Source organism: Leishmania donovani, chromosome 3, assembly GCF_000227135.1.
Source record: "Leishmania donovani BPK282A1 complete genome, chromosome 3".
In the NCBI taxonomy this organism is placed as follows: domain Eukaryota; phylum Euglenozoa; class Kinetoplastea; order Trypanosomatida; family Trypanosomatidae; genus Leishmania; species Leishmania donovani.
In genome coordinates, this window is record NC_018230.1 from 266,387 (window position 1) to 291,246 (window position 24,860).

At 65.6% G+C, this 24,860-nt stretch overlaps 7 protein-coding genes across 7 annotated transcripts in view; all 7 read right to left on the reverse strand.

Moving 5' to 3' along the window:
• LDBPK_030670 (hypothetical protein, conserved) overlaps positions 1–2,221 on the reverse strand; it is a gene marked incomplete at both ends in the record, with an annotated part of 6,630 nt that extends 4,409 nt beyond the window's left edge. Inside the window, one exon of the mRNA XM_003857984.1 lies at positions 1–2,221. This exon is cut by the window's left edge and continues 4,409 nt beyond it. Within this exon, the coding sequence (XP_003858032.1) occupies positions 1–2,221 (2,221 nt within the window).
• Positions 2,222–3,037: 816 nt separating this feature from the next.
• LDBPK_030680 (hypothetical protein, conserved) lies at positions 3,038–11,701 on the reverse strand (the record flags this gene model as incomplete). The annotated part of the gene is made up of 1 exon (XM_003857985.1): positions 3,038–11,701. One exon carries the CDS (start codon positions 11,699–11,701, stop codon positions 3,038–3,040), a length of 8,664 nt encoding a protein of 2,887 aa, XP_003858033.1.
• Positions 11,702–12,606: 905 nt separating this feature from the next.
• Positions 12,607–13,296, reverse strand: LDBPK_030690 (hypothetical protein, conserved; the record flags this gene model as incomplete). The annotated part of the gene is made up of 1 exon (XM_003857986.1): positions 12,607–13,296. The coding sequence occupies one exon, from the start codon at positions 13,294–13,296 to the stop codon at positions 12,607–12,609; it is 690 nt and encodes a 229-aa protein (XP_003858034.1).
• A 560-nt stretch (positions 13,297–13,856) lies between these two features.
• On the reverse strand, positions 13,857–17,177 carry LDBPK_030700 (hypothetical protein, conserved; the record flags this gene model as incomplete). The annotated part of the gene is made up of 1 exon (XM_003857987.1): positions 13,857–17,177. The coding sequence occupies one exon, from the start codon at positions 17,175–17,177 to the stop codon at positions 13,857–13,859; it is 3,321 nt and encodes a 1,106-aa protein (XP_003858035.1).
• A 1,429-nt stretch (positions 17,178–18,606) lies between these two features.
• On the reverse strand, positions 18,607–19,821 carry LDBPK_030710 (hypothetical protein, conserved; the record flags this gene model as incomplete). The annotated part of the gene is made up of 1 exon (XM_003857988.1): positions 18,607–19,821. The coding sequence occupies one exon, from the start codon at positions 19,819–19,821 to the stop codon at positions 18,607–18,609; it is 1,215 nt and encodes a 404-aa protein (XP_003858036.1).
• A 915-nt stretch (positions 19,822–20,736) lies between these two features.
• Positions 20,737–20,991, reverse strand: LDBPK_030720 (cytochrome c oxidase copper chaperone, putative; the record flags this gene model as incomplete). Its single annotated transcript, XM_003857989.1, has 1 exon — positions 20,737–20,991. The coding sequence occupies one exon, from the start codon at positions 20,989–20,991 to the stop codon at positions 20,737–20,739; it is 255 nt and encodes an 84-aa protein (XP_003858037.1).
• Positions 20,992–21,718: 727 nt separating this feature from the next.
• Positions 21,719–23,869, reverse strand: LDBPK_030730 (hypothetical protein, conserved; the record flags this gene model as incomplete). Its single annotated transcript, XM_003857990.1, has 1 exon — positions 21,719–23,869. One exon carries the CDS (start codon positions 23,867–23,869, stop codon positions 21,719–21,721), a length of 2,151 nt encoding a protein of 716 aa, XP_003858038.1.
• Between the last annotated feature and the right edge of the window lie 991 nt (positions 23,870–24,860).

The window sequence follows — 24,860 nt, forward strand, 5'->3', positions numbered from 1 at the left end:
CGCTGTGCTGCTGCTTCGCCTTCTTGGCCGCTTTCCCGGCGCTCGTGCCTGCCGCGCCGTCCGTGGCCGCCGCCGACTCGTCCTCATCGCTGTCGGAGCACACTACCGCCAGCGTGCCGGCTGTGAAGCCGCGAATGCCCATCGACTCGGCCTGCTGCGCCGCGTCCGTGACGAAGGCCGCCTCCATGGCAAGCTGCTTGCGGCGCTCGCGCTCCGTCAAATTGCGCTGCGACTCGCGCTCAACGTACGCGTCGACGACGTCGTTGAGCTCGTCGAAGGGCTGCGACACGATCCAGCCGCCGAGCTCATTGGCGTTGCCGAGCGTCGCCGGGTACGGCCGGTTCGACACGTGCCCCTCCACCTGAAAGGCGCGGGCGAGTTGGTCGATGAGGTCGTGGGTGAGGTGAGGGTACTTCATCGCCTTCTTCGGCTCCGCGAGGACGACGTCAGGCAGCGCAGAGAGCGCGCTACCGGTGATGATGGCGGACTCGTCGCCGACCACGTCCTGCCAGCTGAGGTTCACATCCGTGATGCCGTCCTCGTCGAGCAGCTGCTCCGCCGGCGTTGTGCGGAGGAGGTGCGCCATGATGGTGATCAGGTGGCCGTCGTACACGTCGAACTCCGTGCCGCGCCCCGTGGCGCAGTCGCAGTGTTGGAAGGCCTGCAGGAGGTATGGCGCCATTTCGTTAAGGAAGGCGGCCACCACCGGCGACGTAACGCCGCGCTGCGCACGCAACTCGGCGCTTACGAGGGCGGTGCAGTAGGCAGTGATGACCATCACCTGGCATAGCTGCCGCTGCTGCACCGTGCGCGGCGGCGCGCTGTCGCCTGCGTGCAGGTAGGCGTGCACCGCAGCCGACACCACCTGCTCACGACGGGAGAGCTGCCCGTCCTTAGTTAGCGCGAGGGAGGCGTCAGAGAGCGTCGGCAGCGGCACGGCGCGCTCGAGAGCCGCCGCTAACTTTGTGGAGTTCGGCTCGAGCACCAGCGAGCGCGCGAAGTTGCCGCTGCCGACGGTGACGGCGAACACCACGACGGCGTTCTCGCGGGTGATGATGCGGGAGGAGTAGGCAACCTTGATGCGCCGCGCCGTGGCCCACGTGAGGAAGCAGTGATAGTAGAAGGCCACCGTGTCGCCGTGGCTCTCGTCGTTGACGAGGCTTCGGTAGGGGCGCTTCAGCTCCATCGTCTGGTCCTCTATGACACGCTGCTTCAGCTCGAGCTTCTCTTCGTCCGTCAACGGCGTCACGCTTGCCGCAGAGGCAGGCGCGCCTTCCTCGCCGATGCCCCCCTCGTTCTCGAAGCGCAGCAGCTCCTCCTCAGTGTGGTTGTGGAAGAGGTGCTGCAGCTCCGTCTCGTGGCCAAGCTGCTCGCCATCGGACATGAGGAGAAACTCCGGCTCGTACTTGCTCACGTAGGCCGCGAACTCCTCGCAGTGGAAGCTGTCGAAGGTATCCACCACAAGGCGGCTGTCGGGGTTCGTCGCGGCGACGGCCGTCAGCGTCTCGCGCAGCGCTTCGCGGATGAAGAGTTTCTGCGGCGTCGGCTCCCAGAACCACGCTGTGTGGCGGAAGAAGACAATGTGGAAGTGGCCGCCACGCGACTGCAGCCCGCGCAGAAGCGCCTGGGCGTTGTGGAGCACGTGCAGCGGCTGCATGAGGTCCCAGTCAACGTGCGGCGACGACAGCGCCGCCATGAGCAGCGAGTCGCCGTCGATGAAGAACTTCTCCATGGCGCTCAGGTGAACAAACATGTCGAACTGGCGAGGGCGGGCCATGGCGTAGTGGAAGTCGACGGCCACCTCCGTCAGCGTCTTGTCGATGCACACGAGGGCGGCTGGCTGACCAGCGAACGTTGCCAGGAATTTCCACGCCATGCGGCACTCATCGGGGCTCTGCAGGGAGTCGATCTGGCCCACCGCTGCAGCTCTCGCGGCGACGGCGGCGCCTCCCTGATCCTGCCCCGCCTTATCAGCCGCAGCCCACCGCAGCACCGCATTGCACGTCCGCAGCAACGCCGTCGTCTCGTGCACGGGCTTCACCGTCGATGGGCTCGCGTTGCTCGCGGCGGTGGCCTCGCTGCTGCTTGGGCAGAGCAGAGAACGCTCCTGGAACAACTGCTTGATGGGCAGCGACGCGCTGATCTCAACGGTGGAGTCGAAGTCCGGCTGGCCATTGGCGTCCACGAAAAGCTGGTTCAACTCGCGGTAGTGCGACGACATCTTCTTTTCGCTGTGCCGTGTGTTTCACCGAACTCGTCACGCAGGCTCGCCGTCGCACAGGCCGCAGAGGAGCGGGGCGTCGCCACGGACGAGGGAGCTGTATGGGATGGGATGGGATGGGGTGTGGATGGGGCGTGGATGCGGTGGGGGCAATGACACAATGAAAAGGCTGCGCAAGAGGGAGAAGAAGAGGGATGGGGTCAGACGTCACGTGTGTGACAGATGGGCCTCACGGCAGGCGTGAGGAGCGGCACGACCGCTCAAAGGCCGCCGCACACGCTCCTCCCCTCCTGTCGCCCCAATTCGTGCGCCACCGCAAGAGGACGCAAGAACAGGAACAGCCGCATGCCCCACAACACGGCACCGCGGTTGGTCGGCCGTTGTGGTGCACGTGCAATCCGTCGTCGCCTCACGCGCGATGCGTGCACGGCGTCATCACAGACGCGAGTGGTGAAAGATGAAACACGAAGACGAGTGCGTAGCAGCTCTCTTTGATAGGAACGACGATGACGATGACGATGACGATGACGGCGGTGATGTACACCCCCACCACCACCACCACCACCACCCCACTATTCACAGAGATATTTGCGCACACGCATGCCAGCTCAGTGTAGACCGGGGGAAGGAGAGAGGAAGGGGGAACAAGCGGCGGTGGCACACCCGCACAGCCGCGCTGAAGCTCAGCACACGTAGAGCAGGAGAAAAGAAGAATTACATCAGACACGAGTGCGCGTAGGCGACGGTACCACGCGGGGCTAGAGTGGCGCAGACGACGGCGACACGTACACAGGGTCACGTTCACTGCCGTGATTCTCATGGTTGTCCGACGGCACCGTCGACTGCCCCTTCACCGTCGCCGTGCCCATCCGCTGATCCCGCCGCCCTGCCCAGCGTCAGTTCCTCGCTCTCGACCGCATGCACGCACCCAGAGCCCACGCACTCCACCGCCAGCCCCTGAGACAGCGTCCACACCGATGAGCGGATGAGGGTCAAGTCGCCCTCGTGCTCGACTCGAATCGCGGCTGCAGTGGGGCCGGCCCGCGCGCCGCCGACAACACGGCAGCACGTCAGGGAAGAAGAGCTGCCACTGCCGAGTATGATGGGCACCATCCCCGTCACGGTGCAGTGCGCCAGCCGCACCTGCGATCGCTGCGACGCGACGATGCTGGCAATGCTTGCGTACGTGACCTCGGCGAGCGTGTCGCCAGTGGTGCGCAGCATCACACCAGCGTTGCGTGCCAAGATGAGACGAGCAGGTGATAGCTGCGCCGCTGCCGCCTCACCGCGGCCAGCGAAGCCCAGTGGGTTGCCAGCATCTTCCTTCTCCGCTCCCATCATGGGGTCGCTGCAGACGTTGCCGTCGTGGTTGATCGATTCGGCACTGTAGGCGCAGTAAGGCCAATCATCCAGTGATGCGCCCACCATGTGCAGCGTGCACTGTGCCCCGTCCACGAGCGAGACAAGCAGCAGCGGAACAGTGGCAACATCAGCAGCGGCCGCTGCCACGGAGGCACCACGACGCCGCGGCGACGGCGCGGCGGCTAAGAGAGGAGGTGCTGCGTCGGGGGAGAGCGCAGGGAGGGCCGAGGAGCGGGTCGGGGCTGGGGATGTTGCTGGGCGAGCGGCGCCGGAGGCACCGCCATCGCCTCCTTCGAAGGCGGTGCGGTCATCCTCGTCGCCGCCCTCGCCGCGCACGACACGCACGTAATCGCAGTGAAGCTTCGCGTACGGCCCCTCACACGCCACGACCGCTGAGACGAGCTGCCCGGTGCGTCGAGCGCCGAGGCACGGTTGTGGGGAGAGCGAGGCGTCCACGATGCAGTCCGTGAGGTTCAGCACACCTTGCTGGCAAACGTGTACACCAGGCGGCTGACGCACCAGATGGTGCAGGACGCACACCGAGGGGAGAGCTGCCCAGCCGTCTGCGGCTCTGGCAGAAGCAGCGGCGACGGCGCGACCGGCCGCCAAGGATGCCTTGATGGCGGCGGCGGTGGCGAGGAGCGGGGAGGCATACGCACTGTCGCCGCCGTGTTCCCCAGTCGAGGTCGTGCCGTCAGATGAGTTGCTGCTGTCTGTGTGACGGTGCTGCGCTGGCGAGTTGCATACCTCCTGCCCCGTCCATGGGCTGCATCGCGCTCTCGTCGCGGTCACGTTGCCAGCGCTGTTCCTCTCCGTGTCCATCGCCCCGTCCTCGTCGTCCGTCGCTGTCGCCGTCGTCGCGTCGTCGTCGTGCTCCTTCCCGCTATTTCGCGCACGGTCGGCGCGGCTGCACTCGGCGAAGAGCCGCGGGAGATGATTCGTGGGCCGCAGCACGACGCGCTCCATCGTGCACGTTCCGCGCACCACGCAGCTGCCGCAGATGGTCGGGCGGACGGGCGGAAAGACAGAGGTGATGGCTAGTGCGCCTGACGTAGGCGCGGCAGCGCCACTGGCGGAAGGCGACAGTGAAAAGGACCGACGTTCCGCTACGCCGGCCGCCGTGCTGCCAGGCTCCGGCCCGGCCCCGTTCGCGCCCACCGTGGCAACGGGCATCGTCAACGTGTTCAGTCGGAAGGGCAACGGAGCACCGAGGCATGTCTCCCAGTAAAGCCACTTCAAGCGGCGCCGAAGGGCACTTGTCAGCGGCACGATGCGGCGGCCGCCGACCTCGTCATCGTCGTCTCCCACCAGAGGCGCAGCGCCACCGCCGCCGATGGCGACCGGCGACGCTGTGGCTGCCGTGGCGGAGCTGGGCGAGACCGCTGACCTCGTCTCGCCGCGCCAGCGCGACGAGGCATCAGACGAGAGGCGCTGCGCTTTATCAGCGACGCGCGATGGGGGGTGCCGCGGTGTTGGTGAGACGCCAGCAGCTGTGGCCGGGGACATCGCTGTTCCTCCGGCGACAGTGGTGGCGCCGGGCATCGATCCTGTCCCGAGCGATCGCGCTCTCGCACCGCTAAGCACTGCATCACAGCCGCTGCTGTCTTCCGCAACGGACTCGGCTGCTGCTGCTGCTGCTGCTCCGTCGTTCGGGTCACGTCGCCCTGCCCACTGGTGGGTCACGCGCCACGGCACTGCTACGATGTACGAAGCCAGACGCCGCAAGCGCCGTACCGCCGCGGACACCGCGGCGCCGGGGCCATGTCTCCGCAGAATGTTCCCCAGCCCGCCACTGCCTCTTGCTCCGCGATCCACCCCTTCGTCGGAGCTGTCCACAGCAAGGCTGTCGTCATCGTCGCCCGTCTCGTCACCTTCGGCGTTTTGGATGATACGGCACACGCCTCCCACGTGCACGACCACTGCGTACTGCTGCGCGCAGCGGAGAAGCGCGTTGGCGAGCGTCAGATGTGCGCCGTAGAAGACGTTCACGCCGACCAGGCTGCAGTCATACACGATACACTTGCCAATGAAGCCCGTCGCACCGTCGCCGCAGGTGACGCCGCAGCGAGCGCCACCACCGAGCACCGCCTGCGGCAGGTGCGCCGTTGCCTCGTCGAGGGCGATGCAGGCAGGTAGCAGGTCCGATACGTTCGCCGCATCTTCGGGGCTGCACAGTGACGTAGTCGACGCCGTGGACATCGGCGGCTGCTGCTGTTGCGTCTTCGACAGCTGAAGGAAGGTTGCTGAGCGGATGCTACTGCCTGGCGCTGGCATGGCAGCAGCAGTGACATCCGCCGACGACCCCGGCGCGGCGTGCTTCAGCGCGTGAATATCTAGCACGCAGTCCGGGTCGGCCTCGCAGTGCGCCCCGTCGTACAGGTACATGCCGATGCGCGAGAAGCCGTAGATCTTCACGTGGCCCTGCAGCGACAGCACACCGCTGCGGCACTCTATTCCGTACTTCTTCGCCATGTAGCTGCCGCGCCGCACGACGCAGTGCGCGTGGGATAGAACATACACACCGACGTGGTTGCTGCCGGCGCTGCACTTGGTCAGCTGCAGCGCGCCGCCGTCGGAGGTGAAGCCGTTGACGACGTGCTTGGCCGTGCAGTGGTGTGCATCCAGCAGTGTCTCCGGGCCGAGGGAGGCAAAGCCAAACGTGACGCAGCGCACTTCGGTGTCCTGCGCGTGGCACTGGCTGCCAGACCACACCTTCACTCCTGAGGTGCGCACGGCTGGTGCAACGCGACCCGCGGACGACGGCGCCGATGGCGGGGTGGCGGTTGTCGGGGTTGTCGTAGCCGCCGGAGCAGCGGCGCGTGTGGCCTCGCCCCTTCCGTCCTCGCCGCCTTCGTCCCGGTGGGGCACTGTGTCGCCTTGCTGTTCCGCGAGGAGCAACGCGGATGCGGGAAGTCGATTGCGGCTGTGCGCATGGCCAGCGTCGCTGTCGCTGGTGCACAGCACCAGCTCCTCTGCGAGGCCGACGTCGAGGTGGAGGTGGCGAGTCCATAGGCCAGCCATACCCGCCGCATCGCCCTTGTTCGTCGAGCTGCCGCGCCTTCCCTCATTCGTTTCTCTTACCGCGGCTGCTGCCCCGGCCGCACCGCCGTTGCCGGGCCGATGGAACACATAGCTTGCCGCATCCGTGGGGGACATGTCCACGAGGCACTTGCTCAGCCGCAGGGTACTGCCGTTGTACGCGTTGAAGCCGCTGTCGCGGCCGCGCAGCACGGTGATGCCGGTGCACTCTACCTCGCTTGACTGGATTTCCACGCCGTAGACGTCGCCACAGAAGACTGCCGGGACGCCGCCGCAGATGAGCGGCGGCGGTGTGCGTCCGCAGGAGCTGACGCCGACCACGTGCGGCGTGCTGTCGGCCTCCACGCGAGAGCCGTTCAGGGCGAAGAGGCCCACGTGGGACGTGTCCGCGCCGCAGTGTCGTAGTCGGCACTGCGAGTGGTCGATCGTGTAGCCGTTGATGGCGTTCACCACCAGGCACTCCTGCAGCTCTGCCTGCGCCGACTGGATGGCCGCAAAGCCGAAGCTGTAGCCCGCCGTGAGGCACCGCCGAGCCTTGAGGCTGGCGTGCACGACCTTGACACCACAGGAGCGCTGCCGCGGCGACCCCGACCGCAGCTGACCGTCAGAGGTGCCGTCCACGCCGGTCAACGCGCGGCGACCCGTCAGCTTCAGTGCAGCGGTCGAGGCAGCCGCGGCTGGCGACTCCGCGGACCCGAGGGCGGCTGCCACTGTCGCGGCCGCCGCACTGGCGGCCTCTTCGGCCTCTGCCGTTGACCACAAGACGCATTCCTCCAGCTCCACGGCACTGTTCTCGTAGGCGTAGACGGAGGTGTCGTGCGCGTTCATCAGCATCACTCCGGTTGCCTTGAGCGCGGCGTCGCGCACTTCGAGGCTGAACCGACCACCGAAGAAGCCGAGCGTCTGCTGTGGCGATGACATCCCGATCGCAGTCTGCGAGCGACGGTGCGGTGCGTGGCTCGCCGTGGTGGTCACTGGCGCAGCGTCGCTCAGCGTGTCGGAGCGAGGGAGCTGCTCTGCATAGTGACGCCGTGCGAGAAGCGCGACACGAGCGGTGCGCTCCGCAATGGCTGCCGCAGAGGTCCACAAGGACTCCGTCTCTGTGATGGCCGGTGGCACCACACCGCCTCCTCTCGTCTCTTGGTGCTTCTGCCGCAACGCCTCCGTCACAGCGCGGCGTGCCGTCTCGTGCGCCTCGCCGAGCAGGCTGCACCGCCGTGGGAAGCTGCCACAGCTGTCGTCGGTGAGTATGCACTTGGCCTTGCGCAGCACGAAGGCGCCGACGTGGTTCGTGTCCGCCGAGCAGCCGTCCAGCGTGGCCGCGGAGGCGTCGACGGTGAAGCCGTTCACGACATCCTCGGCGTGGCAGCGGTAGAAGTGGGCCACCGAGTGCGCGATCACACAGAAGGCAAAGTAGAGATGCCGCGCCGCGCAGTAGCGGGCGGTGAGGGTGCCGCCGAGCTCGACGTTAAGGCCGGTGCAGCGCGTCGTGTCGTTGACGTGTATCGGAGGTGGTGGCTGCTGCTGCTGCTGCTGTATTCCACTGCGGCCGCTGGCGGTGTCATGGCTACTTTCGGTGTCCACGTCGTCAGCCGCAGCCTCTTGTGCTGCTGCTGCTGCTTCCGCGGACAGCACGGCACTCGTTGCCGCAGCGGTGGTCGTTGGACTGCCTTCGAAGAAGCAGTGCTCCAAGTAAGCACGGCACCCTTGCACGCTGACGGCGCTGGAGATGGCGGCTGTGACGGTGCAGTACGCCATGTCGACAATGGCGTTCTGCTCGGCAAAGATGGTGCGCTCCGTATTGCGGCCGGGGTGGATGGCGCAGCGGACAAGCCGCAGGCGGGCTTGATTTGAGACGAGTATCAGCGAGCGCAGGACTGCCATCATGGCTGCAAGAGACGGTGCGACGGCTGCTGCTGCCGCCGCTGCTTTTCCTTCATCGCCACTGTCCTCTCCGTTGCCGCTGACGCTAGCGACTTCATCGCTGCCCTCATCCTCGTCGCGGTCACAGCTCGCAGTGCTGGGCTCGCCACTGCGCTTCTCAGTCTTCGCCTCTTGAGTGCTGCGTCGCCACCCACGCGTCGCCGCCGCAGCTGCTGCCGCGTGCAAGTTGGGCATCAGCCGGTAGACGTGCGTGTCTTCCGACATCTCAACCCGAGAGGAGTCCAGTACGAGCACGCACTCCTTGCGTTGCGCGTAGAAGAGGGCCGGAGGCGGTGGCGGTGGCGGTGGCGGCGGCCTCGCCGCATCGTCGGCGCCTGGAGAGGCTGTGGAGGAGGAGCGCTGACGTGGCGCGCCACGTCCAGCACCACGACAACGGTCGGACGACCCCCTGCGGTACGGCGGTTGCCGCAGCAGCAGTCGATCATCCGGCATCAGCGCCAGGTGAGAGCGCGACACCTGCACACTCGCCAGCTCCTCCGTGGTCAGGGAGCCGACGAAGACGCAGTTGTCGAGCACGAGGTTGCCAAAGACATGGAGGTGGCCGTAAAGGTACATGTTGCTGCAGTGCAGCGTGAGGCCACGGGGCAGGCGGCACGTGTGGATTTCGCCCGTCGGGGACGGTGCCGTCGATGACTGCAGCGAAAAGCGAAGCGATGGCCGTTGCGTCGTCGAGGTACTGCCGAGCTTTCGAGCCGCGGTGGCGGAGACCCGCACGTTGCGCAGCACGCAGGCCACCCGCGCTTGTTGAACGTTGTCGCCGGCGTCGCCAATGAGGTGGACCTCGAAAGGAAGGGGCACCGCTGCGCTGTCGGCGGCACCGCGCTCGCATGACACGCCCGCCTCTGCGAGCCGCAACACCTGCGTGGCCTGAGACTCTTCCGCACTCGACGTGGCCGGAATGCCGCCCACTGCCGTTGAAGATCCGCTGATGGAGGGTGGTGGCGGCGGCGGCGGCGGTAGCGTCAATGGAATCCACAGCTCGGCGACGCGTTGCTGCAGCGGCTGCGCTTTCTCACAGCTCGCCGCTGCCGCTGTGTGCGGGTGTGTGGGCGCGTAGGCAACATGCCAAATCGCCGGCGGACGCGCACGCAACACGCGCTCGGCGTTCATGACAGGCGCGAAGATCGACGTTGAAGCCGCCGACGACGACGGCGGTGGGGTCGCTGTCATTGTCGACGGGGTGCGCTGCTGTAGCGGAGCAGGCAACGACGAGAACGCGCTGCCACCGTACTCCGGGCTCGCACCAACGCGGTCTCTGCCAGCAGGCGTATCGGGTGTCGTGCTGTCCGCCGCGCTGTACTTGTCATCCCCCGCGGCGGTGGCCGAGACGACGGTCTGCTGCACCCCCCGCACACCGGACTGGAACAGTCGCACGCCTTCCGCGTCCGCGAGGAGGGCGGGCGAGTCGAGCAGCATTACGACCGGCTTGGCTGTCGCTGCTGTTGGGTGTGGTTGCTGCTGTGCCAGCGTGGGGCAGAGCGGAGGCGGCGGGGACACCGGCGACGGCTCCAATGGGGGAGCGTAAGTGGCCACGAGCGCGTCGTACACGGCGGTGTTAAGATGCGACACGTCACGCAACACGTGCGGCGCCAGTGTGCCGCTGCCGCCACGACCGTGTCCGGTCGCGAACTCCATGAGCGACGGCGTCGTGGTGGCGGTCTGCGCACCGTGCGGCGAGGCTGAGGGCCTGACTGAGTCGGACCCGGTGGCGGCGACGGCGCTGCCGCTGCCAAAGTACATGTCGAGGTGATCTCGTTGCACCGTGCCGCCGCCGGTAGCCGCTGCGGCTGCAATGTTGGGGTTCGCGGAGGCGCTGAGGCCGCCCCTCAACTCCGAGGGGGCGGGCAGCGACGGCATGCCATCGCGCGCGGCACTCGCAGACTCTGAGAAAGGACCAACGTAGCGACGGAACAGGTGCGGATGCGCGCGACGGATGTACTCCATGCCGAGCTGATGCTCTTCCTCCGAGTAGGCGCCTGCAAACGTTGATGAGCCACCGCCACCGACACCCCACGCCGCGACAGTCTCGCGGAGGTTTTCCATCCGCTCCGCGTCATCGACGGACACGCGGCCGTCACCGGCAAAGGGGTTGAGTGTCTCGAAAAGTGCGATCAGCAGAAGCACCATGTTCTCAGGTGTCAGCTCCCAGTCCTGGGACATGAGCTCGAGGGAGCAGAGGGCGCCGTGGTGGATGAAGGACGCGATGAGACGCGGCGACACGACGAAGACGAGCGGCATGCGTGCACGACGACGACTGCCGCCCGTAGCGGCAGCGGGCGGAGGAGGGGACGCGAAGGCACTCGTCTGCAGCTTCGCCAGAGGTTGTGACGGGTCGCTGACGCGAGAAACTGCCACGCCGGCGCCATCGGCATCCTCGGGTAGCGCCATGTGCCCCTCGGACGTCAACGGCGACCGCCTCGCCTCGCCGAAGCCCACGAGGCGACATTGGAAGTCGTTGTACGGCTGTGGGGTGGTTGCGGTGGGCACGCTGTTGGCATCGTCGTCGTTCTCCTGCTGCTGCGTGCTTCGGTCACTGGTACGCGTGCCGTTGCTGCCGTCTCGAGAGCTGGCCACTGCACTTGGGGCCACCTCGCAGCCCCCACTGCGCTCTGCGGCCGCTCGCACCTTGTCTCCTGCACCGGAAGAGGTGAGCGAGGAAGATGGCTGCGCTGGTGGTGCTGGCGAGCTCGTCGTCGTCGTGTCGTGCCGATGCACATGTGGTGACGATGTTGCGGCAGCAGATTGTGGCGCTGCATCAGCGGCGTGGATAGCAGCTGCGCTCAGCTTTGTGGTCATCGTCGCGGCGGCGAGCATCGTTGCCGACGCGCTCGGCTCCGTGTGTCGTGAAGGACGCCGATGCCGCGATCCCGCGCCACCGACGCCCGCGCTTACACCCCATGCACCTCCTGCGGCGCTGTCCTCGCTGTCGACATCTTCGTTGAAGACGAGCTCGAGCGACACGTAGAAGTCGGCGTTGTTCTCATCCTTGTAGAGCAGCTGCACGAACCACCTCGTCAGGTCATCATCGTCGATGAGTGTGATTTGCGAGATGCCATGAGGCACGTTTCGGCCGCTGTTGCGCTTCAAGTACACATACAACCTCTGTAGAAGCTGTATGTACTCCTTCGTGGGCATCGGTGCTGCCGCTGCTGCTGCTGCGGAGTCGGTGTGGGGGTAGGAAGGGCACGATGCTGCAGCCAGCGGAGGGAGAGACGGAGAGAGATGAAAGATGGGCGACACACGCCTGATGATGATGATGCGTGCGCAGCAGCGATGACAACAGGAGCGAGGAAGAGGGTGGCGGTGGTGGTAGTGGTAGACGATGGATGATCTGCACCACGATCAAGGCAGGCCCACATACAGAGAGGCACGGACACACCACGGACGGTGGCAGACCAAAGAACACGAGAGGAGCGGCAAGCGCTGGAAGCGGGGATGCGAAGGCGCACCTCGAGAGCGAAGAGTCATGCTGGGGGTGGCTGTACATGACCGACGCACACAGGCAGAGAAGAGTGGCAGCAACAAGCTACGGGCACAGCCGAAAGAGGCGGCACTGACAGGGGAGGGCGGAGGAGTCCGTTGGCCAAGGGCTCTCGTTCTCAGCGCTTTCTGGAAGTGAAAGGACTTGGCCCTACCGCACATGGGCGTTGGAGGAAGAAAAGAGGGAGAAGGGGGAGGGGCAAGCGCATCGCATGCGACTTGGAAGACTCGCAGCTGCGTGACTGTCCGACGCGCACGCACGCACAGAGAGAGAGAGAGAGAGAGGGGGGGGGGGGAGGGAGGGATGGAAACATGCACCTCTGCGCCTGCGTGTTCGTGCCACGTGTGCGTGTGACTGGGGCAGAGCCGGAGATCTGAGGCGGCATCACCTCCCAAGGCGAAGGGAGCACGTCGAAGGGATGTGCCACGCACGCATAGGCATACAACAGGCAAGACACGATGCACCGTCTGTCTGCGTCCTTCTCTCTTTTCCCATGCGCCCTCGACAGGCGGCACTTTCTTCGTGAGCTCACTGGCACAGAGATGCGCACACGTGTGCATTACGCCGTCGCCTCCGCCGACTTGGACGCCTCGCTCTCCACCTTCTTGGCGGCGGTGCCTTCCTCCGGTTGCCACCCCTCGCAGAGGTCCACCCACTCAACGGCGTTCGACGCGTACTGCTCGAGCTCATCGACCGTGACCTTGATGCCAGTGTTCGTCGTCCCCGCCGCCGGGTACACATATGGGAAGCGCTTCAGCGAGACGTCCAGGTATACCCTGACGTCATCGTTGAGGCCGAAGGGGCACACGCCCCCGGGCGGGAAGCCTGTGTACGGCTCCACCTCCTCGCGCTTCAGCATCTTGGGCTGACACGCAAACTTTTCCTTGTACTTCTTCGCGCTCACCTTCGCGTCGCCCGCCGCCACAATCACAATGATGTTGGCGTCGCCAGGGGCGGTGGCGGTGGGCGGGCCAGCGGGCGAGGCGCTCGCGCGGTCGCTCCCCGCCGCCCCGCTGCCGTTCTGCTGCTGCTGCGCGCGCACTTCCCTCATCATCTTCTGGTGCGCCTTCGCCTCCGCCTTGCTCGTCGGTTTCTTCAGAAGGAACGACAGCGACTTGGCGATGTGCGCCGGATCGCACCCCAGCCGGATCGCCGCGAGCTCGACGGTGGCGCTGCTCTCGGCGAACGCCTGGACGCGCTCAGCCAGGTGCGGCGCCTTGGCGATGAGGTGCTGCCTGCAGCGCTCCATTTCCACGCCGGCTGTTGCTGTGGGACGGTGCTGGGAATGCTCGGTGGCGGTAGGCGATGCGGAGAAGTGAGAGGGAGGGGGTGGGTGGTGGTGGTGGTCTTCGTGTCGGCGTGCGTGAAAGTAGTAGAGAGGGATGGGCAAGAGGGCTGAAGAGAACATGAGGCGCTGTGGAGCGACGCTGGAGGCTGTGGCGGTGATGCAACTCGACCCGCCAGTGAGCATGCAGAGCACAACGAAGCGAGGGAGGGTGAGGGAGCCGCCGCCCCTCCCTCCCTCTCCCTCTCCCAAAGGGTTACTCGTGCGCACCCGTACACAGAGGAGGGCATGCCTGTGCGTGCGCGCTTGGCGGGGACTCCTCTGTTTCGCTTCCTCTCGTCGCTGTCGCGATAGAGAGGCAGGGCGGGTGGGGACAGTCGGGTGAGGGACGGGCACTGGTGCGCAGAGAGCCGCACGCGAGCTCAACATCAACACCTCCGACGTGATTGTGCATGTGGTGTGGGCGCGTACGTGCGTTTCAGGCAGAGGAGGTGCTCCCGAGAACAACGGCGCGTGTGCACCAGTTACAGCAAGCGAGAGACGGCTTTGGTGTAGCCGGCAAAGACATCAGTCGTCCGCGCTGGCTGCTCAGCCATTGCACGAAGACACTGATGCTGGGGAGAACGCGAGGAGGACGAAGCCGCGGAGGCGCGCCGCCGCTGCGCAGAGTCCCGAATCGCTACAGATGCGTATCGCGATGCTGCCGCTTTCTGTTGCTCTTGTTCCTCCACTTCCGGCCTCTCAGCCGCCTCCAGCTGACGCCTCGCTTCGATCCGCGTCTTGGCGAGCTGTACGGCTGCGTTGACCCGCGGCGCGGCACGTAGAACGTCGTCTGGCATGTAGTACCTGCCTCTCAGAGCGGCGGCGGGGTCGCTCGCGTACGCCGCGTGTGGGCGAGTGCAGCACAGAAGACCAGCCTTCACCAACGCTTCATGCACGACGACGGCGCGTCGCCAGTAGGCTGAGGCTGCTATTCGGTGGTATGCCACCGCCGCCGCTGCCCTGTACTCGTCCGTCTGGGAGGCGGGCGGCGGCCGTGGCGGGCGGCGACTCCGCATCACCTGCAGAATCCAGGCATACGCCAGCTCGATCACGAATGGGTGATGGGGGCTATCGGCCGTGGCAGTGCTTGTGTATTTGCCGCGGCGCATCAACGACGCGTCGGGCCCACCGATGGTGCCCCACGCTTGCGGCAGCTGCGCCGTGGCCTCCAGCAGCGTCAGCAGCGCCCGCGACAGAAACGCCGGCGCAAAGGTACGCGCGACGGCGTCGAGGGACGTGATGCCGCGCGAGGTGTCATCAAGCATCAAGCCGAGCAGCTCCCGCATCTTGCGCACCAGCCGCGCACGCACGTCCTCTCCTGACGTCCCCGCCGCCCCTGCTCCCGCCTCGCGTGGGGGCGGCACCGCCGCAATTGTGCGCATGTGAAAGCGGCAGAGCGCCTCTACGGTGCCAGGGAGGGCGTGCAGGTCAATGAAAGTGAGCGACGCCGCAGAGTTGGAGGCGGGCGGCTCCGGTGGCGGGGCTGGGGTGACACCGCACGGCGTCGAGGCCTCCACCGAAGGTGTGCTTGACGCTGTGGAGACAGAGGCGGCGAAAAACCCGCGCGATCGGCGGTGAGTCGCAGGCGTGGTGTAGGAGGCAGAGGAGGAGAGCAGGCGCAAGTCCGCTTCCCCACCTTCTTCCCACTCCGCCAACACCGCCTCGTGATCTTCGCCGTCGTCGGTGCCCGCCCTCGTGGTGAGATGCGTCGATTCGCCTGTGGCACCGTCTCCGCCGTCCTGGGCCCACTGCGAAACAAGGCCGTTTGTGCCGCCTTCCACGTCGGCGTCGCCGTCCATCCCTGCCGCTCGGCCCTGCCGCGGTGCCTGCCCCATTTCCGTACGCGCCTTCAACGCGCCGCGACGACGCAGCAGCAGCGTGATGAGGCTGTCTTGCAGCACCTCCAACAAGGCAACATCGCCGCTGCGGTTCTCGCGCCGGCCAACAAGCCCCACCACCACAAGGGCAGACTCAGGGTGGGCGCGGACGTACCCCGTCAGCGGCGCCGCGAGCGCGGCGGCGAGGCCGTCGTGCCACCACTGAAGCTTGCTCAGCGCCCGAGTCAGGAAGAGGAAGCTGGTGGCGTTCATTCTCAGCATGCGGGCCGACGTGTCTGCCGCGTCGATGGAGTTCGTTGCCGCGCCTGCCATTGATGCAGGGAGATGCCCTTGCTGGCCGTTCATCAGTGCCAGCGACAGGGCCTCCGCCAGGTGGTGGAACAGACGGCCGTTCGCCACGGGGTGGTTGCTCTGCTCGAGCGCGCGGCGCCGCACCGCTGCCGCGGCGGACACCAAACACGGATCGGTGGCGCCTGCGGCGATGACAGTGGCCTCTGTACCTTCGGCGTCGACCACACTCGTGCCATCGCGCAGTTCGGCAGCGGAGGGGTGGACGCCGTGGGGCTCTTGGGTGGCGAACTGCCGCAGATACGAAAGGCGCAGGAGTTGTGCCTGGAAGCGCGCCAGCGTGTCGAAGAGAAGGCTGTACTCCTCCAGCGTAAACGCCCGGGCGGTGGACTCTGGCCCCGGCGTCGCGGCTTCCGCGGAGCCGCACCGTTCCAAGTGGACGACAATGGAGTCTACGAGCGTCTTCAGAACCGCTTCCATGTGCAACAGCCTCTGCTGCGCGAGGAGGTGGAGAACCTGCAGCGACGCCGTAGCGTCCATGCGCGACACCTCGCGCGAGAGCCACTGGAGCAGAAGGCGAGAGAGACGCGCATAAAACGGCGTTTCGGGTAACGAAAGACGGTCACAAGGGTGCTGCTGCTGCTGCTGAGGCGGCTTGCCATCAGTGCAGAGCGTCGCCGTTGCTGCCGCACCCGCTGATGCCGCTGCGGCAGATGTGTTCTGCGGTGAACTTTTTACCTCTGCTTCCATGACGCACAGGTCCATCCGCTTGAGCACGCTCAGCACCGCGGTGAGAAGTCGCTGATTCGCCATGAATGTGCGTGCCGCTGACGGCATCACGTCCTCGGCCTCCGATGCCTGTTTACATGCCGCGCGTCTGCGCCTCTTCGCACGACACGCGTCGCTGTCGTCGCCATCGGCGGCACCATCAGCCACAGCGGAGGTGGTGGGCGTAGGAGACCATCGACGGACCACTTCATGCAGGCACTGCATCATGCTGCTGTAGTCGAGCCTGCCCAGACGGCTCTCGAGTTCGGTGCAGAGCTGCGCCTCCGTAAGGGTGGTCAGTCGGGCCGCGTAGAGAGGAGAGAGGCTGATCAGCGACCGATGCGCTGCCGCCTCCCCGCACTGCTGCTTCCTCGGCTGAGGAGGCGTGTAATAGCTCGCAGGTGTGCCTCCACTGGTGGCGCCTGCGCTGCTGATCGAGCGCCACTGCGATGCTGGTTCAGACCTGCCTTGCGGCGCGTCGGCGCTACCGCCACGATTGACCTCCTGTGGTGTGCCTAAGGGCGACGCCGCGGCGGCGGCCGCCGCTATTGTTGTCGCTGTCATCGGCGCAGCTGCGTCACCGCGGCTACTGTGACCGCCTTGATCCTGTTGAGCGCCCCCTGCGTTGTCCGAGCTCAGCTGCTGGAACACCTTGGCGAGATCGCCCAAGGACACACCACCGCCGCTGCTGCTGGCGGTTCCACCAACACCCGTGCCGCGGTGGCAGTGCGGCGTGTTAGGCGGTGCGGGGGTGGTGGTGAGCGGCGTCTGTGATGTTGACACGGACAGTGAGCCGGCTGGCACGCTGACGCTCTCACGACAGCCGTAGCAGAGGCTTCGTCGCCACAGCGCAGTGCTGCACCGCGCCGAAACACCCAGGCGCGACTTCATACAATTATGTATATGCATATACCCCCACTGAGGGTGCCGCAACGAGCTGGGCTCGCGCGCTTCGTAGTGTCTGAGCTCAGTCTCCTTCGTGGGCCGCGGATGTGCCTTCGCGGTGCTCCTGCTGTTTTGGGAGGACGTTGGTGGTCATGGGGAAAGGTGCTCGTGTGCGTGGAGATGAGGAGCCGCGGCGGAGATGGTGGGATGTGTGGAGGCGCAGCCGTAGGGATGATCATGTCAGGCGGTGCGGTGAGTCGGGGGGGGGCGGAGGGGGGCGGAGGCGTCGCTGACCACGCGCAGACCATCACAGACAGCGCGAGCGGAGGCAATACAATGCCGGCTGCGGCCCTTCGACAGGCGCGCGCACACGCCTCACGCGCGTACGCGAGGTGAGGTGAAGAGGCATCAAGAGAAAGGCTTTGGCTCCCATGGGCAAGGGTGGCACACCATACATGCACCGAGGGCACCCACACGGAGATACGCACGCAGACGGACAGGGTATGGAGGGGGGAGTTGGGCAACAGACATACATACATAATGTGGGACGGCACAGGCAGCGACAAGATCGTGTACATCGAGCAGCGCTGCCAGTCATGATGACCGGCGTTTTGTGCCGTGCGGGAGGGAGCGTGTGGGCGACAGAGGATGCAGAGCCGCCGCCGCCGCCCACCCACACAGACGCGACGAGGCCACACACACGCACATCACGCGCGACAGTGATGACGAGGGGGGGGGTGAGATGCGTATGTGCGCCCGTACGCGCAGGAAGGGGCGTGGGCCTCGAAGGGAGGGTGCTGAAGACGCGGACGTGGACAGCTCAGCTACGCAGGCACACCGACACAGGTCCACCGCACGCGCAGCCACGACTGCACGATGGGCTGAGGGTCAGTAAGGGAGATGCCGAAGGGGAGTGGGGTCGGCAGGGCGCACTCCCCAACATACAGGCGCCGGCCTCCGCCTCACGGGGACGGGCTTCCAGATTTACCGTGGAGGAGCACACCACACTGGCTCTCTCAGCACGCCCCGCGCGCGAGAACGCGACTCACGGAGTCGACACCGTTTACGTGGCTCCCCCATCTCGTCCCATCCTTCCGTCTTGCGCTACTCCCAAAGAGAGGGAAGAGAGGAAGAACCCTCCTCCCCTCCGCTGCCTCCTCCTCCTGTCGTGGTGTCTAATCAAGAATGTGAGGGGCACGCGGTCGCGTACAAAGGACGCGGTTCCTCGAGATCTGCGGTGGTGAGAAGAGACTACAGGAGGCGAACAGAGGAAAGATCGGTGCTGGGTGAAGCACGTCACTGGACGGATGCAGAAGGGTACGTTGACTCGCGCCTCGTCATCCCTCCTTTCTCTCTCTCTCTCCTCTTTCCCTCTTGTGTTCTTGTCGCCGCCTCTACGATAAAGAATAGTGAAGCGATGCTACCGGGCGCTTCTCTTCCGGCTCGTCTGCCATCAGCCGTCCAGCAACTTGCCGGGTGTGCAGAGAATGAGCCGACTCTGATCGATCTGCTCCAGCGACTGCGGCGGCACTCGGACGTACGGTGCCGGAAACAACGCATCGACGCAGCGGTAGCGTGCCAGTTGGCTGGCCACTAAGCTGCGTAGCGGGGAGGGGGCGGCGTCGCTGGCTGCAGCCTCCGCTGCCGCTGCTGCTGATGACGCCTGCCATTGTGTATCGAGACCACTCACGGTGGTGTTGGCAGCTTCGGCAGCGGCGAGAGCGCGGGCTCGTTCCTGATCCGCTGCCCCCTCGATCGCGCGACGCAGTCGCATCATCATTGGCGTAGGGGACGTCAAGTGGCGATACGGACACACAACGTGGCAGCCGACAAGAGTTGTGTCCGCGTCACTGATGCCGATAATGAGCGAGCGCACATGCAGCGCCATGTCGCCCTGCGCTGGTGCTGCTGTTGCCCGCTGCGTGGCCGAGGGCCGCATGACGAGCTGGTACAGGTACTCGGCGAGGCGGTACGGCCGGCTGCGCAGCGGCACGGTGCGGAGGGTCTTGCGGGATGCAACAATGTCAAGGACGAGGTTCACACGGAGTCCGGCCGAGTAGCGGTTCGCTGACGATTTGCCCTCACCGGCGCCCCCCACCTCGCGCGCGGCGAGACCGTTGGCGGCGTCGCTCATGTCGGGTCCGCGCCACGTCGGCCACGTGTCTCGCAACGCGCGGTGCACACCTGTCAGACGTTTCCGGTCGCTCTTGGCGGATGTCCCCGTCGCCGCCGTCATGGACGGAGGTAGCGACAGCACCCCGCCACCGCTGCCTACGCGCAGGACCTCTGCCATCTGTTCTTCGCTCGTCAGCGAGTGGAAGAAGGCGCAGCTGATGTCGTACTGCCGCTGCGCCTCTCGCATCATGCATCGCACCTTCCTCTCCAGTTTCGCCTGCGCGGCTGCCTCGGAGGTGAGGAAGGAAAGCGTGTACTGCCCGTACACCCACACGGAGTTGTCTGGAGAGCAGAGGAGATGGTCGGGAAGGTCGGCGAAGACATGAAAGGACGGAGAAGGTGATGGTGGTGACGGGGCCGCTGATGCCGCCTTGGAGGCCTGCTTGAGCGCCGACATCGTGACGCCACGCGTTGGACGCTTGCCACCCGCACTGGCGTTCGCCGTCAGCTGCAGCACCGAAGGCAGCGTCGCAGAGGACGCCGGAGCGGCCATGCTTCCCACTGTGTGCTTCGCTCAGAGAGAGAGAGAGAGGGGTGGGTGATTGAGGAGGGCGCAACGGGCGAGGTGGTGGGTGTGCACATAACCGTATCCAAGCCCCCCATCACGCTCATAATGGTGCCGCCGGCGGCGGCGTCTTCGTGCGTCATGTCGATGAAGGGAGGGCGAGGCAAACAGAGAAGGGAAGAGCAGCGGCTGCATCGCATCGTGTGTGTGTGTGCCACCAAACCATATCACGTACTTCTCCTCTTGGACTCGCCTACACGCGTGCTGTTTGGTTTTCTGTGATGTACGAGACTCTTACTGCTTGACGCACAGGTTAGGGGTGGAGGAGGGGGTGGGGGTCGTAGTGGTGGTGTGTGTTTTTTTTTTTTTTGGGGGGGGGAGCGTGTCTTCTCCGGCGTGTGCTCGAACGTGGACTGGGCATGCCGTCGAGAACCACAAATACACACACATATATATATATATATCTTTACGCGTATCTGCGCATGCCCGTGAGTCGGCGCGCGCGCAAGGGGGTCTTTCATCCTGATGCATGCATCTGCCGCCCTCCGTGCGCACCGGCTTCGCTCCTGCTGTTCGGCTCATCCTCCTTCCTCATCCACGCCGTGCCTGCGTCCGCAGAGCGTGCGCGCATCGCTGGAGCCTCCATCGTCGCCCTCCCCTTCCTTCCCCTCCCACACAGCGAGGGAGGAGGGGGCAGCGATGGAGGTGGAGAGGATGGGTGGGCCGTGCGGAAAGGAATAGAGAGTGTGAAAAAAAAAAGCGTCAGGCACACGGACGTTGTCACAGGCGCACGCATCACGACGCTTGCGTTGCTGCGCGCCCGGCGTGTGCATAGGGGAGGGGGAGGGAGGGCAGCGCAATGACGGCGATGAAGAATGCGCCGGACTGTTGATGCCGTCTTCCTCACATCGTCTTGGTGTTCCTCTTGAGCGCGTTCACCTCCTCAGCGCTGAAGCCTTCCCTCCGCAGACACGCGTAGAACGCTTCTATTTCGGTCTCGCACTCGTCCACGTTCCTGAGGAGCGTGCACTCATCACGGGCGCGGCGCTCCTGCGGGCAGGCGCAGCAAATTCTGCAGCTGGGTGTCTTGGACGACTGCCGCTGGTCCTGCTGCTGAGGCGGCGCCGCACCACCCACAGATGATGTGCTGTTCCCCATGATGGTGCCCGCCGTATGACGTCGGATGTGTGTAGCGAGCAAGAGGAAGACCCTCACACGAGCTCCGCAAAGGCCGTGGCGGTGGCAAATCGAAGTACGCGCGTGTGGTGGTGGAGTGAAGGGTTGGTGGAGGCTGGTAGAGGCACTATAAGCCTGCGCACCGCCGTACACACACACACACACACACAGACACAGAGGCAGATGGGGAGGTGGGTTGAGGAGGTGGCGATGGTGAGACGGCTGTGGTGCGAGAGAAGGCACGCAGCTGCTGGGTGCGGATGCGCGGCAGAGGAGGGGTGTGCCCGGGAGATGGAGACATCTCTCCACTGCTCCCTCTCCGCGCGGCGAGGGGACCACCGCCGCAGCGATGGTCGCACGCCCCCGCCCCCCTTCTCTCTCTACGATCATCCAGGCGCACACTCAAGCGCGCCGAGCAGCTTGACACCGCCCTATCATTGCAGTCGACTCACGTGCTGCGGAGGGAGGGGCGGTTACACTTACACACATGTACGTGCGCACTCATCACTGATGTGACGCCACGCGGCTCACCGGCAACGGATCTGCTGTGCGGGCAGGCAGCAGTTCGCGCGATCGGGTCTCGTGCACCTCTCCTGCCTGCCCGCCCTGCACCGGCTGCCAAAGCCACGCCGCTGCGCTGGGCACATGCACAAAACATTACACGTCTTCCGTTGCTTCCGTGCCAGAAGCGATACGCGCACGCATTCGCCTACAACGCACGTGTGCGCGTGTATCGTTCGTCGTCGTCATCGCTGCCATCGCTGGGGTTTCCGTTCTTGACCTTGCCGCCGGCACGGGCGCCGTGCTGCTGCTGTGGCTGCCCGCCGCTCTTCATGTCTGCGCTGCTGCACATCTTCCTCGACCCTGCCAACGCATTTTGACCCTTCCCCTTGCCCCGGCCTGCTGGCTGCCGCTGCGCCCTGCACTCCAGATCGCGGTGGGCAGCGTTCGCCTCTAGCAGCCGCTCCACCTGGGCCGCCAGGCTGTTCGGCCCCCAGGCGCTGTCGCTGTCGCTGTCGGAGGCCGCCGATGACGACGAAGGCGGCCTCTCGCGGCCGTCAACATCCGTGCTGACCACCTCTCGCAGATGCGCCAGCTTCTCCTGCTTGCTCTGCCGAGGTGCAAAGTCCTTGTTGCGGAAGTGCGTGAAGTTCGACCGGTTATTCAACTTCACGTTCTTCTTTCTCTCTCTCCTGCTGCGCTTCTCTTGCAGCTCCTCGCTTCGGGCCTGCGCTTGCGCCGCCTCCTCGCGCAGCCGCTCCTGCTCCATCCGCTCCCGTTCCTTCGCCGCCTCGGCCAGCAGCGCCTCCAGATCGCGCTTGGCGTCGCTGTCGGCCAGTCCAGCCACGGCTACCGGCTGCTGCTCCAAGACGCACTCGTGGAAGAAGGCGAGCAGATGATTCACGGCAGCGATGGCCGACAGATCGGCGAGCGTCAGCTCAGCCGTCGCCGCCGGTGGTGGTGGTGTCCGCATCGCGTCGTAGAGCGTCTGCACAACGTACGCGTAGTTTCCTGGCTCGTTGGGCAGGGTGCAGAGGTAGGGGTCTGGCAGATTTTGTGGCGTGCCCCAGGGCGCACCAGTGCCGATAAGAAGCTGTGAGAGGTGCACGACAGCGTCTCCTCCGCTGCTGATGGCGGTGGCGCTGTCAGAGTCGGAGCCAAGCCCGGCACGCGGAGGCAGCAAGGCTGCGAGCGTCTCCACCGACGGCCCACTGTCGGCCGTCGCTGTCGCCTCAGTTTCGCTGCCCTCTGTCTTCGCCACCGCCAGACCGTCCGCCGTGGCCAGTACGTAAAACGGAACAGACACCGCCGTTGGCCTCGCTGCTGGGCGGTGCGCACGGACAAGCTGCTGCATCGCTGTGGAGGCGTGGAGGGCACGCAAGCCATTGTGCAGCACCACTGCAGACGGAGCGGCTCTGGCGCCGTCTGCCGTCGCTGATGTAGCGGTGAGGAGTTCGTCGAGCAGCTTGACGGCGCGGTTCACCGTTTCCGTGAGCGATGCCGCATCTGCTGCACCCAGGTGCAGCACCAGCGGCAGACGCACCTCAGCCGCGACACGCCAGCACTCCTTGAACAGGCGCTCCTGCGCGTAGTGCGTGCCGTGCTCGCGACTGAGGTTCAGCCCCGTGAGGACGCCGACAACGTCGCCGTGCTTCACGTTAGCCTCGAGCTCCTTGACCCACTGATCATGCAGTCGCATGTTCACGCGGTCGATGCTGTTGACGTGGATGCCGAGCACCGCGTACAGAAGAATGCCGGCAAAGGCCGGCGACGACGATGCCGTCGCCGCGGCTGTGACGGAGGCAACCACGGCGCCGTCGACGTTGAAGTGCACGTGCCGGGCATCACCACCGGTGGCGCTGCGCTGCTGCTGCTGCTCCAAAGTTCCCCGGTAAAGCTTGTTGTGCTGCACACACGTGCTCAGCAGCAGCGACTGCCGCTCCACCTCGCCACACCAGCAGACCACGGCGGCCAGCTTGCCTTCCTCGGCGGCCCGGCGAAAGATGCCCTCTCGATCCTCCTCCAGCTTGCGTGACAACAGCGCCACGGCGGCGTCGATGTAGGGCGATCCACCGGTCTGCGCAGCATCGCGGACGGCTGCAAGCGCCTTCTCGAAGCCAGTCACGGTCGATGCAGCCGTAGCCTCCATCGCCGCCGCCTCGGCAGAGGCGGCGGCGATCAAGGCCTTCAGCACCGGCAGGCACGCGGGTGGCGGCGTTGGCGTGGCGCGTGTGGCCGGGGTCGTGTAGTCCTTCTTGGCGCTCTTGTTCTTCGAGATGGGGGCACCCGGGTTGTTCTTGGATCGGCGCAGGCTCGCGCCCTTCGCCTCCCGGCCGCCTCCGCGATCGACGAAGCCCATGGATGCGTCCCCGGCGTGCTCGTCCTCTCAAGGGCACGAGTCAAGCAGGGCTCGTGATGGCCGTAAGGGTTCAGTGTATGTTGGTCGTGCACACGGATGCGCATCGGCTCTTCCAAGACTGCACATGCGCGCATGCACGCGAATCGTGGCATGAAGGGAGGGGTAGTGGAGGGGTGGAGGCGGCGCATCCGGCGAAGGTGCGCATGAAGAGGCGACACACACACGCACATGAAGGTGACGGCGGTGCTGGTTGGTGATGTTGATGAGGGGATGTGGCAGCCCAAGCCCCACACCCACCCATCCACATGCAGCTCAACTTCGATGCACCATTGGTGCTGAGCCAGCATTGCATCTCTCCCACCGTTGTTGCCGCCCCTCTGCGCCTGCGCCCCCACTCATGAGAGGCAGCCGTACGTCGGCGCGTGCGTGTGTGTGTGTGTGTGTGCCGGGGAAGGGTGGGGGGGGGGAGGAGGTGAGGGAGATGAGAACCGCCGCATCGCCCATCTCCAGCCCGCCCTCCACGCGCGTCAGGCGAGACCGCCGCGACCACTGCAGCAGCCACCAGGCGCTCCAGCAGAATGGGCGTCGTATGCGTCATAGAAGAGGGGGGATATATATGCTACTGAGTTTTCACTTGTCAGGTGGAGAGAGACCAGCGCACACACTGGCACAGGCACAATTTCGCACCCCTCACTGTACACGTCACGCACATCTCGGCAGACAGACACACTGCAACACACCATAACGTGATCACCACACACACACACACACACACACACACACACACGTAGCCGTATACGACCGCTTTCGAATACTCCATCATCCCGTAGAGGTCATCACGCGCCGTTCTTCGATCGTGAGTCGGCCAGCAGTTCCCCAGCCATGCCCAGCTCATCCAGCACGTACTGGTTGAAGAAGGCCGCCGCAGCCGCCTTCTCCTCTTTGGCTTCCGTCCTCCGGCCCTTTCCGCGAACCTCGCGCAGCAGCTCCT